Source organism: Oryctolagus cuniculus, chromosome 5, assembly GCF_051225735.1.
Source record: "Oryctolagus cuniculus isolate XC-2025 breed Fujian yellow rabbit chromosome 5, ASM5122573v1, whole genome shotgun sequence".
NCBI lineage: Eukaryota > Metazoa > Chordata > Mammalia > Lagomorpha > Leporidae > Oryctolagus > Oryctolagus cuniculus.
In genome coordinates this window covers 17,514,148-17,527,998 of record NC_142871.1, presented here as the reverse complement: position 1 = coordinate 17,527,998, position 13,851 = coordinate 17,514,148, and the positions used below count along the sequence as shown (strand labels likewise).

The 13,851-nt window shown below is 44.8% G+C and overlaps 2 protein-coding genes across 8 annotated transcripts in view; both read left to right on the top strand.

The window, feature by feature from the left end:
* The first annotated feature begins 871 nt into the window (after positions 1-871).
* IYD (iodotyrosine deiodinase) overlaps positions 872-13,851 on the top strand; it is a 36,650-nt gene continuing 23,670 nt past the window's right edge. The window contains exons 1-2 of one of the 7 annotated variants that reach the window (XM_051854245.3): positions 872-1,335; positions 13,112-13,225. In XM_051854245.3, the coding sequence (XP_051710205.3) occupies positions 1,179-1,335; positions 13,112-13,225 (271 nt within the window). In that variant the 5' untranslated portion in view covers positions 872-1,178. Of the gene's footprint in view, positions 1,336-13,111; positions 13,226-13,851 lie in introns of those variants that run through there. The other 6 variants (XM_089333619.1, XM_051854242.3, XM_089333620.1 and 3 more) reach the window with 6 other exon arrangements.
* Positions 9,351-9,809, top strand: LOC100338996 (large ribosomal subunit protein eL33-like). Its single transcript, XM_051836819.3, has one exon. The coding sequence runs from the start codon at positions 9,433-9,435 to the stop codon at positions 9,763-9,765; it is 333 nt and encodes a 110-aa protein (XP_051692779.3). The 5' UTR covers positions 9,351-9,432; the 3' UTR covers positions 9,766-9,809.

Below are 13,851 nucleotides of genomic sequence, written 5' to 3'. Positions count from 1 at the left end.
GGCATTCTATATGGGTGCTGGTTTGAGTCTTGGATGCTCCATTTCTGATCCAGCTCCCTGCTGATGGCCTGGGAAAAGCAGCGGAAGACAGCCCAAGTGTTTGGGCCTCTGCATCCATATGGGAGACCCCAAATGAGACCTGGATGGAACTCCTGGCCCAGCCTTGACCACTGTGTCCATCTGGGGATTGAAACAGCAGATGATCTCTCTCTCTCTCTCTCTCTCTCCCTCTCTCCCTCTCTCCCTCTCTCCCTCTCTCCCTCTCTCTCTCTCTCCCTCTCTCCCTCTCCCTCTCTTCCCAACTCCCTCTGTAACTCTGACTTTCAAAATAAACTAATAAATCTTAAAAAAAAAAAGAAGACACATCAAAGAACTCTGTCTTTGTGCTGCAAGAAGACACCTGCTTGCAAACAAAGAAGGGGCCCTTGCCAAACGGATTGACACCTTAATCTTCGGTTTCTCAACCTCCAGAAGTCTAAGAGCAGATTTCTGCTGTTGATGCCACCTACCCTGTGGTGTTTTTGTTATCCCAGCCCTAACTGACTAAAATACTTGCCTGAAAAAGGAAAGCCCTACTTCAGGTTTTAAGTTACTGCAATTAATCAAACTGTCATTTTAGTTTATCACTTGTTCTGGATGGAAGATTTTCTTTACTACCAAATGCAATCTTTTCATTATATGTTGGCTCAGACAGCATTTTTTTTTAAAGCCCAGGGCAGTGTTTCACAATCATGACATCTGAGAGGCAGGTCATCAAGAGCCTTTCCCAGAAATTAACTCTGAGATCTGAGTCGGTATCAGGAAATCTGTTCTTTTAAAAACAAATTCTCCTGGCGGGTCCTAACTTCAGGCAAGTCCAAGGCCCTTTGCTCCTGGGGAAAAGTTACATGGGAGGAAGATTAAATGCCTGAGTGTTTACTCCGATTCCAGCCATTTCTCTCTAAGCATTTATTGACCGAGCCTGCGATTTTAAAATGAGTGCGCTGGTGCCTGACCAAGCCCACACGCATGTGACTGCGCTATTTGCTCTTTGCAAAGTCCTCCCAGAGTTTTGCAGAGAGTTCTGTACTTTGGTCCTGCGCCTGCACAGACCTCACACCTTGGTCCCAGAGCCAGGCCCACCCCCACTCCCGCCTCTGACTGGGAGGTGAGCACGCTTTTGGGTCACCCTCCCGACCATGTTTTTCCTCAGTCCAGGCTTGGTGGCTGTCATCTGTGCTTTCATCCTGTGGATCTTTGATCGAAAGAGGAGGGAGACTCAGGCCAGGGCTGAAGCTCGCCCCAGGGTGGAGGAAGACTTGAAGGACAGCACTGACCTCCAGCAGGTGGAAGAAGGTAAAGCCGCCTTGGCTCTGTCACTGGGCTCCCCTGGGGTGGGGCGAGGGGACGCCATGGGGAGAACAGGCCAGCTTCGTCAACCTCCATTGTGCAAACAACCAGCTTAGGGCCAAGACCCATCATCCTTCTCAGGCGACCAGCTTGTCACCTGCAAACGCTAACCCCTCTTTGTTCCTGGGCCCCCACTAAGAAAGCTTCCGGGGGTGGTGGCAGCCAGGGAAAGCCACCTTCGGCAGTGGCTGATGTCTCTGGGAAGGGTCTCATTGTAGGCGGCAGTGGGCCTGGAGGAGTGGCCAGGGTATCATGAGGAACTTTGAAATCTACAAAGTGGCATCTTCCTAGGGTTTGCTGCCTCTCACTGGGCCAGGCCCTGTGGGTTAGAGGAGTGGCCACTGTCCCAGAAAGCAGAGGCAGAGAGAGTGACCGCGAGACAAACCCAGTGGGCTGGTTATAAGGGGGTAGGTGGGTGATGGACGGAGCAGCCGGCCTGGAGGAGTCCCGGAATGTAAACAGGGCAGGAGGCAGGTCAGGAAGAGAGGGGGCTGCCTGCGGGAGATGTGAGGAGACGGGGTGGGGAGAGAGGACATCGAGGTGCCCGGTGTTGGATGGAGGAGGCGAAGGAGGTGATAAAGGCGGCAGGGAGGGAGAAAGAGATTCTAAGGGAGCTTTGAATACTCTCTGTTCCCGAGGCTTTGAGCTGGTGCGTGGGACACTCCACTTGGAGGAGGCTCTGTGATTGTCAGTGAGATGCCCACTCCCACACAGAGACCACCTGCAAGTGTGCAGGTGTGCGTGTGTGCAAGTGTGCGTGTGGTGCATGTATTTGTGTGCATTATGTGTGTGGTCCATGTGTGTGCTGTGTGGTGTGTGTGTGGTGTGTGTGTATGTGTGGTGTGTGTGTGCATGTGTGAGGTGTGTGTGTGTGGTGTGTGTATGTGTGGTGTGTGTGTATGTTTGCTGTGTGGTGTGTGTGTATATGAATGGTGTATGTGTGTGTGCGCTATGTGGGGTGTGTGTGTATGTGTGAGGTGTGTGTTCTGTGTATGTTTGGGGTATATGTGTATGTGTGGTGTGTGTGTATGTGGGGTGTGTGTGTGTGTGGTATGTGTGTGTATGTGTGGTGTGTGTGCTGTGTGGTATGTGTGTGTGTGTGTGGTGTGTGTGTGTGTGTGTATGGGGTGTGTGTGTTTCGAGTCATGCTGACCTCAGGACCAGGATGGGGGTGGGACTGCAGTGTCCTGCTAGCCCTCCGTGCTGGGGAGTGGTCAGGCAGATTGCACAGCACACGGTCCAAACACAGGCAAGCTCCTACCCGGCTGCCTCCTGCTGCCCTGTGAGTGCACTGCAGGGCAGCCGCGGGAATGCCGAATGCCGGCTGAGAACGTAGCCCGCTGGGAAGCACTTCCCTTCGCAAAGGACCCGAGATGTGAGGCTGTGCGCTGATTTATTCCAGGAGGGCCAGCCAGGGTGGCAGTGGTGGGAGTGCAGTGGACGGGGTGGGTCAGAGTGAGTGCAGTTCAGAGGAAGAGGAGCGGGGGTGGGTCAGGAACTGGCGATTAGAGGAAGGACAGAGTGGGATCTGGAAGGTGAGTGGGCGAGGGGGAGAAGACCCCATCTAAAGGGGCAGACGCTGCGTTTCACGGAGGAGGGTGACAATGGAGCTGCTGGTAGCACATCCCGGCACGAAGGGAAGAGGGGGCGGCTTGGCCACACACACACTGGTCGGAGGGTCCCCAGCAAGGGGGCCACATTCAGAACTTGCAGATCTAATGAATCCTTGAAGTGGGCATTGCTAAAGGAGGCTGGGCACAGAATACAGGGACACCCACGGATACAAAGAACTGTGGCAGAGATGTGTCCTGGGACACAGAAGCCCCGGGAAGGGCCCCAGGACCAGGACGGGGACAGGGCCCCCCACAGCACTTCCCTAGAACTTCCCTTTCATCCTCACGACAGGACCTTAGGATTCCCCCATATGACAGATAAGGAAACAGGCTCAGATGGGGCGAGTCGCCTGCCCATGAGGGCAGCCAGAGAGGCAGGACCCAGGCAGTGGCTGCTGGGCTGCCTCTCCACCAGAAAAAGACCTAAAACACAATAGCAGGAGATGCAGGTGCAGGTTAAAAATCCCTGTGGCTGGAGGAAAGCCACTGCATCGGAGGACCCCTGAGGGCTGAGGATCTAGGAGGGCTTCATGAGGCTGGGGAGGAACCAGGGACCCAGGGCTGGGGCAGAGGGCTGGGAACATAGAGCAGCTTTGTCTCTGAACTTGATCTCCCTCCGATGTGTTGGGTTGCCAAGACTCCTGGGAGACCTGAAGGCAGAGGACAGGTAAACACAGACGAGAAATGACTAGGAAGGAGAAAGGACTTGAAGACTTTATCCTCGACGCCAAGCCTGGGATGGTGGCGCTAGGAGAGGGGGACGATCAGCACGGGGCACTGGGATTCTACAGAGAGACAGGAGCTCACCAAACAGCTGCTTTCCGCTTCGCTCTCTTGGTTTGTTGGAGAGGATACGGATCTTATTCTCTGCACGTCCTAGGTTCATGGCTGGGGCCCTTTTAACAAAAACCAAGTTAACAAGAGAAACACACAAACGTTTATTAGGTGTAAGTTTTGCATGACATAAAAAAATGAAGACCTCAAGAAATGGTTTTACCTGTGTGCTAGGTTTGCTGAGCAGTGGATATGGTGGGGACAGGACAGGACCAAGGGCGTATGATCTAATCACGACACAAGGGTTTTCAAAAACCTCACGGAAATGCACATTGTGAAGGAACTATGCACAGAGTTTAAAACTTGCTGCACTCAAGATGATGTCTCAGTTCCATTTCTTCATAATTCTTTGAAGAGCCCTTGTCGACCGGGGCAAAGTTAGCCACGCCTATTTGTTCAGAGTCTTCTCGCTGTCCCAGTCTCTTCAGAGATAAGGATGTTTCTTTCCTCCAGGTCTGGGAAGTGCACCTCCCACATGAGGGTCTAATCATCTCCTGCAGGGGGAGATCAGGAAATTTTGCTCTGGTGTTCTGACCTGCTTCAGGGAATCCAAGCTTGGGAAGCCCGGAGACCTTGGTAACCCTAATGGTTTTCAATATGCCAAGGTGTCATCTTTTGCTGTATTGTGTCTTAGACCTCACCGGCTTCATTGTAGCATTGCTGGATTCCATGTCTCTCCGTCTGGGAACCTCCAGCCTTCCTGTTCCTAATTATGGAGAAATGTAGGGGTTCCTTGTATTACTGAAGTGGTGATACAAGGTGAGCTACTGTTGGCTTCATCAGCAACGCCCAAGTGAAGGCAGCAGCAGATTTCCATGAAAGAGCAGAAACTCTGCTTTGGATACGGTGGCCTTGAACTTCAAGGAAACCCTAGTGGCTCCAACTGGTCTAGGGTGGAGGAGGCAGGAAAACAAAGGGCTTTGCTGAGAATGAGAACGTGGGAATGCTCTCTGCCACATTCCTGGAGGGCAGTCGGGAGTTCAAGGGGAGGAAGAAGTGGTGCCTTTTGTATTTGCTCCCTGCCCTGCTGGGGTTGTGTCTCTTGGGAGCTCACTGGGCTCCATCCACAGTGTTACTGGAGTGTATCCTCTTGGCTCACATAACCTGGCTATTAATAGGCTCCTTCTCCACCTTATCTAAGACATTCTGTCTGTTGCTCAACAAGACCCAGACATGTGGGCCTCCTTTCAGCCTCTCAAACATGCCTGGGACACCCCCTTGCCCAGCCCCAGGCCCCATGCACAGAATCCCTCTTCTTGTTCCATTTGCACTTTGCATGCTGTCCCTTCCGAGAGCCCCCCGTGTCCTCCCTCTCTGGCCACCACTCCTTATCCTCCGTCACTACATAAAAAAGTTAGCTTCGTCGTAGGAGCAGTCACATTTTCTCATTCTATCCTTATAGACATGTTCTGATTTGTTTAAATGGGAAAGAACATACAAATCATTTCAGGTTGGTTCATCTACATATCCAGTAAATGGTCAATAAAAACCGTGTGGAATGAATCGTCTACTTCTGCCTTCTTGGAAGACCCTGGAAGCTCTACTAAATGTAATGTGTATTATATACTGGGTTTTGCAAACCTACAATGACAACATTGGGTTTTTCCCAAACTAATCACACCCACCAGAGGCTTTTATTCCGCTGAGCCATGCTCCTACCAAAAGAACACCACCAACAACAAACTCTACAGAATCATCGCTATTGGCATCTTCTGAGACATCTGAACGGAGAAAATCACTCCGTTCCACTAATGTAAGGAGGTCAGCTTTAGGACTTGCCTGGCTTTCATGCTTCGCTTCACTTAGCCAACAGCTAACACCTGTGCAATCCGCGTGTCGGCTGAGTTCACCCTGTTTACAAAAAATTACACTGAAACGAGTATTGTTTCCTCTTAAAGGTTAAATCCTCAACCCCACATGCTTTGAGGGGGCCAACACCCTGTCAAGGGTTTCTGAGAACTCCCTGAACTTTGTCCTTTTGGGGCCACACCTGGCTTGAGGCTGAAACCCCAGGGGCCCCTGGTTTTTTCCAAGTGCTGCTTCTTCCACCACACAGTGAACTGTGCTTGGGAATCAGCGCTGTCTGATTCCTTGAGGGATTTCTCCATTTTTCAGTCCTCACACAGTGCATTCACATTTGGAACAGCCTCTTCTTCCTTCAAAAGCTTTTATTATTATTATTATTATTATTATTATTATTAGAGACATACACAATACATTAACACTGCTTTGCTAGGCATACTTTTAACTTCTATGATAGCATCTTGATTTTTTTAGTCTCTGCATATGAGTAAAAGACATTTTTTTTAAAAAACAATCACTTGAAAAAAAAATACGGGTGTTTGAGTCACTGTGTTGGGGGCTTCCTGTGGACCGTTCTCCCACGTCTGCTCCGTCACGTGCTCAGGCAGAGTAGTCAAGGGCCTCTCCTGCAGACTCATTCCTGTGCTCTGAAAACAGCGTGGGTCCAGGGACCCTGGCAGCATCGGGACGCTGTCCCGGCTGCACAGTTTCATCCCCTCTCCTCCTCTCATTAGTCCTGTGAGTGGAGAGCAAGCAAGGGAGGTTGATTTTCCACAGACACAAATTACACCGCTTTGCTCAGAACGCAAGAGTTGCTATGGCCAGTTGTGTTTAGCCTTTTAAGTTCCCATTCATTGTTTTACATTCTCTGTCCTTCTTCAAAGTATTGGCATTTTAAATATAAAATGGGACTTTTTTCCTCTTGTACTCTGGCAAAATATTCATCTCACAGAGCACCAGAGGACACCAGGCTAACGGCCCAAGTACCTGGATCCCTGACACTCCAGTGGGGGAGACAGATTTCCCCACTCCTGGCTTCGGCCTGGCCCAGCTCTGGCTGTTGTGGGCTTTTGGGGAGTGAGCCAGCAGCTGAAAGAGCTCTGTCTCCCTGTGTCTCTAATAAAATGAAAATAATAACAAATAAGCAGAAAAGTAGAAAATAGAATTTAAATAGAATAGGCTTATAATTTAATTCATTTCCCATGAACTTTTTGAAGTCCCATTCTACCTTATGACGATATCACAATTTACTGACTCCACTGTTGATTGACATTAAGGCTCTTTCTAGTTTAGGGATATTATAAACAACGTGAACATTCTTTTCTCCTTTTTTTTTTTTTTTAATAACACCAGTATCCTATCTCTGCTACCTGTCAGTACTTAGCACATGAGTATCCCACCTGTTCTCTTGCTTTGGAATTCTTTCTTTTTTAAGATTGATTTGAAAGGTGGAGTTACAAGAGAGAGAAGGAACGACAAAGAAAAAGAGATCTTCCATCCACTGGTTCACTCCCCAAATGGCTGCAATGACCAGGGCTGCGCCAGGCTGAAGCCAGGAACCAGGAGCTTCATCCAGGTCTTCCATGTGGTTTCAAGGGCCCGGGACTTGGGCCATCTTCTGCTTGCCCAGGTGCAAGCTAGAGAGCTGGATTAGAAGTGGAGCAGCCAGGACTGGAACTGGTGCCCATGTGGGCTGCTGGCATTGCATGCTATGGCTTAAGCAGCCATGCCTCTGTGCCAGCCCCAGTGTGAATATTCTTGTCCACATATCCTGGTACACATGTGCACAAATTTCTCTGATGTATGCACAAACTCCCAGGCTCATTGTGAGATGGGCCTGGCAATACACTTCCCAGATCTCCTTTCAAGGGAGGCTGGGAGTAGTGGCAGCCTCTTACAAAGGTTGCCTGGACTGCACAAAGCTGCCTTGCTCAAGATCCTGGCTTTTGGGCCTGGCACTGTGGCGTAACAGGTAAAGCTGCAGTGTGTGACACCAGCATCCCATATGGGCACCAGTTTGTGGCCAGGCTGTTCTACTTCCAATCCAGCACCCTACAAATGGCCAGGGAAAAGCAGTGGGAGATGACTCTAGTGTTTGGGGCCCTGCACCCACATGGGAGACCTGGGTGAAGTTCCCGGCTCTTGGCTTCAGCCTGGCTTACTCCTGGCCATTACAGCCACTTGGGAAATGAATCTGCAGATGGAAGAGCTCTTTCTCTGAGTCTCTCCTCTTCTCTCTCTGTTACTAATAGATTCCCAGGGAGACCCATATCCAGTGACTGATTGGAGCAGGGGTATAAGACCCAGTTATTATGGTCTAATTGGAGACAACTGTGGAGCACCATTTCCGTTCCAAAGTAGTCCTTGGTGTTGGTTGAGGGTGTTTCTCCGGCTTGCCTTGTAGCTGGTTTCTTCTTCCCAGTCCTGTTTTTTGCCTCTCCCTTCTACAGGTTTTAATCTCCAACATACTTCCTAAAAACAAGCCCACACTAGACTTAGTCTGAGTCTACTTCCTGGAAACCCAAGTAGAGACATGAAATTAACCTATATTCAAATCTTTAAAGAAGATTTATTTCTTTATTTTAGAGGCAGAGTTACAGATAGAGAGAGAAGAGAGACAAAGAGAGAGAGGCCTTCCATCCCTGGTTCACTTCCCAAGTGGTTGCAACAGCCAGAGCTGGGCCAATCCAAAGCCAGGAACCAGGAGCTTCTTCTGGGTCTCCCATGTGGATGCTGGGGCCTAAGCACTTGGGCCATCTTCCACTGCTTTCCCAGGCCATTAGCAGGAAGCTGGATTGGAAGTGCAGCAGCCAGGACTTGAACCCGCACCCGTAAGGGATACTGGTGCTGCAGGCAGAGGCTTAACCTACTACACCAGAGCACCAGCTCTCAATTTTTCTACATCATGCTGAGTTTTAGAATCTGAGAATTGATGTCTTTCATCAATTTGGGGAAAATTTCTCTCTTGAAAGAGTATCTCTACCCAATTCTCTCTCTCCCCTCTCCTTCCAGGACTCCAACTAAATGGTTAGACATTCTCATTGCCTCTTCTCATGTCTTTCAGTTTCTTGTTCAAATCTGCTATCTTTCTGCCTTCTCTACATTTTTAATTAAGTAATGAAAAACTGTCTTCCTCCTGATTAATTTTCTCTTCAGCTGTATCTACTATTGATAGAATATTTATTATAGTTCTTATTTCTAAAAGATGTTTGGTTCTTTTTTCTACCAAGATTGTCACGTTTGTCTTTTATTTCTTTGAACATAGTGAGCATAGTTTTTCATGATCTGTGTCTGATGATTCCCGTTGTAAGTCTCTGTGAGTCTGTTTCTGATGCCTGTGGTCTGGCGGGTCTTATTCATGACTTCTTGTTTTCTTTTCTTTTTAAGATTTATTTTATTTATTTGAAAGACAGAGTTACAGAGAGAAGTGGAGACAGAGAGAGCCGATCAGAAGCCAGGAGCTTCATCCAGGTCCCCCACACGGGTGCAGGGGCCCAAGCATTCAGCATATCTTCTGATGCTTTCCCAGGCACATTAACAAGGAGCTAGATCGAAAGTGGAGTGGCTGGGACCTGAATTGGCGCCCACACATGATGCCGGAGCTGCAGACTAGGGCTTTAACCTGCTGTGCCACAGCACAAGCATCAAATTCCTGCTTTCTTGAATGTATTGTTATCTTTAATTGTATGGTAGTCATTCTTTGGGAACATTATTCTTAAAACCTTTTTATGCTCTTTCCGCCATCTTGGAGCCTGTGGAGGCCTGCAGGGAGCAGGACTTCTAGAAGGCAGCTATGTCTGGAAGACTGTGGTGCAAGGCCATTTTTGCTGGCTATAAGCGAGGTCTCCGGAACCAAAGGGAACACACGGCACTGCTTAAAATTGAAGGTGTTTATGCTCGGGATGAAACTGAATTCTACTTGGGCAAGAGGTGTGCTTATGTGTACAAAGCAAAGAACAACACAGTGACTCCTGGCGGCAAACCTAACAAAACCAGAGTAATCTGGGGAAAGGTAACTCGTGCTCACGGAAACAGTGGCATGGTTCGTGCCAAATTCCGAAGCAACCTTCCTGTGAAGGCCATTGGACACAGAATCCGTGTGATGCTGTACCCCTCAAGGATTTAAACTATTGAAAAGTAAATAAATAAAAATGGATTTGTAAAAAAAAAAAAAAAAAAAAAAAAACCTTTTTATGGTCTAGGATGCTGGCACTTACTTCTAGGGAAAAAATCACTTTGGTGCCTTCCAGCTGTGTGATGCTAATAGCCTGGGCTCACTTTCATCTAAGGTCAAGGACTGTGGTTCCTTAGGTCACTCAGGTGATACTACCTTAGGCTACAAGTTCATAGTTCATACCAGGACTGCTTACTTACTAAAGGAATGGAGCCCTTTCAGGTCCCAATCCAAAGTGCAGGGCTATCAGGCTCCCACCACAGCCCTGGGTGGAGCTGGGGTCTTGCCTTTTTCACAATTCCTTATCTCAGCTCAGCCCCACAGTTGTTGCTTGGTCACTGGAAAATGTTCTCCCAGCATTTGAGTGCTGGTCTATCTCTATGGGTACTAACTTTCACCTAGATTTTTACTGCTATTTCCTTTAGTTACAGATGAGTTCTTTGATGCATAGAAGAAAATGTCTTAAAGTATATTTTATTAAGGATTTTAGTTTCTTTAGCTTGAAGAGTTGGCAGATAATCTATAATTAACCATTGCTGGAAGTGGAAGTCCTTCAAAAGACGCCACAGCTGCTGTTACAACAACCATAACCACAGGCACAACATAGATGAATCTGTGTGAATAAAAGACCTGTATCTACTCAGAGAAGACAGTAACAAATAATTATCTTCTCTCACACAGTGAAAGACCTGGGATGCACTTATCAGGCAAACACACAAGGGATCCAAGAGAGGTTGTGAATGAGAGGTTATCAAGATCATGACAATGCTACATTTAGTTTACATTGTAATCTCTAGAAGACATGTGTTCAGATAGTACAACAATGATTCAGATAAAACATGCACATTGTGATGGTTTGTAAACTTCCAAATTTGCTGCTTTGGAAAGTGAGTGCTGAGCGCTTGTAGCAAGGCAGATTTTGTTGTCTGTTCTTATCTGAGTAGGACTTACCTCCTACCGTGACGACTTCTCTGCACCATTTCCCAAGGCTGAGAACTATTAGAGCAGGTTTAATAAAGACTGAATTGATGTATAAAAGAGCCATCTACTCATGTGATCTCACTGCTACTTTCAGAGTCTATTTGCTGGGCAGTCTGCTCAGTGAAACTTTCTTTATCTGACTCAAAGTTCCCTAAAAATAAACCCAGCTCATGTCAATTCCTTCTGATTTAATATACTGAGATCTATTTTCTCTACTGGTCTCGTTTTGGTAACTTTTGCCTCCTGGATTGCCTCCTGAAGTTCAACAACAAACAGAAGTCCAAGATCAGCTTAAGACATGCAAGGAGTATATGTATTTTCTCCATCCAAGACATTTTCCTTTTCAGTAATTTTAACTTTGACTGAAGACAGCATCTTTCAATTTGTTAGAATCTTTCTAATTCAACCCAAAGATATGTCTATTCATGCGTTTGAAAGAAATGAACACAGTTTTGAGAAAGAGATGTGAGATTTTGGATATATATATAGTAACAATTTTGAGAATATTGTGAGGCACCTGGGTATTTAACAATAATGTCTTCTAGGTCCTTGTTTGTAAACAAGAACCTCACTATGCTATCTGTTGAGAAATTTTGTAAAATAAGATGGTTGTTGAGGCTTTGGGTGCACTGGACACATCTTCCTTTTTGTTTTCTGCTGTATCTGGGAGTCAATTTTCTTCCCTGTCATTTTTGCCATTTTTTGCTTCAATTATTAAATCTTCTTTGTGTCTTCATCTTCTGTAAGATCTTGAGCCACAGATGATAAGCTTCCAGAACTCTCTGGTCAGGAGAAAGAGGCAGAAGCAAGTGGTCGTAATGGTGAATTTTATGTAGTTTCATTTCACAGTTTTTTAATGATTAATATTTTTGTATGTTGATTAAAAAATCTACTTTAAAGTCATGAAGATATTCTCTTACCTTTCTTTCTTAAAAATTAGTCTTTGTAGTTTAGAATTGTGGTGATAACATTCAACATCCTTGTTTTTGTCAGTCTCTGGTTTTCCGTGTTTTACCATTGACTAAGCTGGCTGTGGGGATTTTAGCTCACGTAGTTAGGCTTAAAACCTCTGGTTCTACTAAGAGATGAATGTAAAATTTTGTCAAATACTTTTTTCTGCATTGGAATGCTTTTATAGTGTGTGATCTTTAGCTTGTTAATCTGAAAAAAAATGATTATTTTTCTAGCATTAAATTTCTAATGTTAATGTTAAATTAATCTTGCATTCTTGGGATAATCCCAATTTGGTCAAAAAGTATTGTGTCTTACATGTAAGTATTACTGGATTCTGTTTAGTAATATTTTGCTTAGGATTTTTCTGTCTATATTTGTGAGATCATTGAAACTGTAATTGTTCTTTCTTTTAATGCCCTAGTCATGTTTTGGTACTAAGGTTGTGATAGTCACATAAATTGAGTTGGGGGTGTCACTTTGTTTTCTGTCGCTGGGAAGAGTTTGGGAGAGTTCAACAATAGGATCTATCAACCTTTGGTAGAACTTCCTTATGAAGCATCTGGGCCTAGAGCTTGCTTCTTTTCCAGGAAGATCCTTACCTACTATTTCAATTTATTTAAGGACCTTTCAGTTTTCTATTTTGAAATTCATTTTGACAGGTTATATTTTCTGGAAATTTATCCATTTTATGCAAATAATCTAACACACTGTCATAATAACGTCCTCATACAATTGTTTAACAGTCATAATTATGTCCTCATAATATTGCTTAAATGTCAGTAGTATCTGTAGTAATACCTCCTTGTTTTTGTTCCTGATATATTTTAGTTGTGATTTAATTTTCCCCCAATCAATCTTTCCCGGTGTGAATTTAATCAGTATTTTCAGAGAACTATGCTTGGTTTTGATGTTTCTCCATAATGGATGCTTCTTGTCCTTTTCCTTAATGTGCTATATTTAGCATTTTCCTCTTCCTACCATCTTTGGTTTTATTTGGCTGCTCTTTCTAAAAATCTTCTTGAAATGGATTTTTAGTTCATTAATTTTTAGGGTTTCTTCCTATCTAATGCATCTGTTTAAAGCTCTCTTTCTAAACACAGTACATTGTGTTACTGAACAGATTTTTTTCAGTATGTAGTAACTTCTTATTTTCATTTTGAAGTGTTTCCGAATTCCAATAAGGTAGCTTCTTGAATTTTGCTGTTATCTTTTTATTGCTTATTTCTAGATTAATTGTATTAATATCAGAGATCATTATCTATCGAAACTTTAAAATGTCTTGAGTTATTTTCTGGCCCAATGGATGGCCAATTTTTATGAATGTTTTGAGTCTACTTAAAAAGGATTTTTTTTTTTTTGACAGGCAGTGTGGACAATGAGAGAGAGAGACAGAGAGAAAGGTCTTCCTTTTCCATTGGTTCACCCTCCAATGGCCGCCGCGGCCGGCGCACCGCGCTGACCCGATGGCAGGAGCCAGGTACTTAAAAAAGGATGTGTTTTCTGTAGTTCTATGTTTCCATTTGGTTCCTTTTTACGATTGTCTTGCTCATATCATCTGTATAGTTGTTGATTTTCTTCCTTCTGCTTATTCTATCATTACTGGGATAGATGTAGTAAGACCTTCCCCTGAGATTAAAAGTCTGTCTTGAGTTCCTATGACATAAGTGTATAGCATTTAAAAGTGTGTTTTCCCAGAAAATTAAATTTTGTTATAAAATGTTTTGCTATAAATGTTATGGTTCTTGATTTTTCTTTCATCTGATATATTATAGTTATCTGATATATTGTGGAACTTTTCTGCCACATGCATGATAATTTTCAACCTTTCTATATACTTATGTTTTAGATGTGCCTCTTATAAATACTCTTTTGAACAGAAAAAAAATTGATTTTTACAGAAACATTTAATCCATTTATACTCAGTGCAATTTTATTATTTTTCATGTTAGGAATTCAGTTATTTTTGCTCGCTCTTTGTTTTTACCATCTGATATTTTCACATTAATGGTATATTAATACAAAGAGAGCAGATTCAATGTAGTTTGTAGATACAATTCTAAGAATATGATGATATTCTTGTTCTTTTAGAGATTTTTTTCTCTA

What these genes read in the sequence shown, in the direction of transcription:
- LOC100338996 (XM_051836819.3), top strand. Translation starts at nt 9,433, where the DNA reads ATGTCTGGAAGACTGTGGTGCAAGGCCATTTTTGCTGGCTATAAGCGA.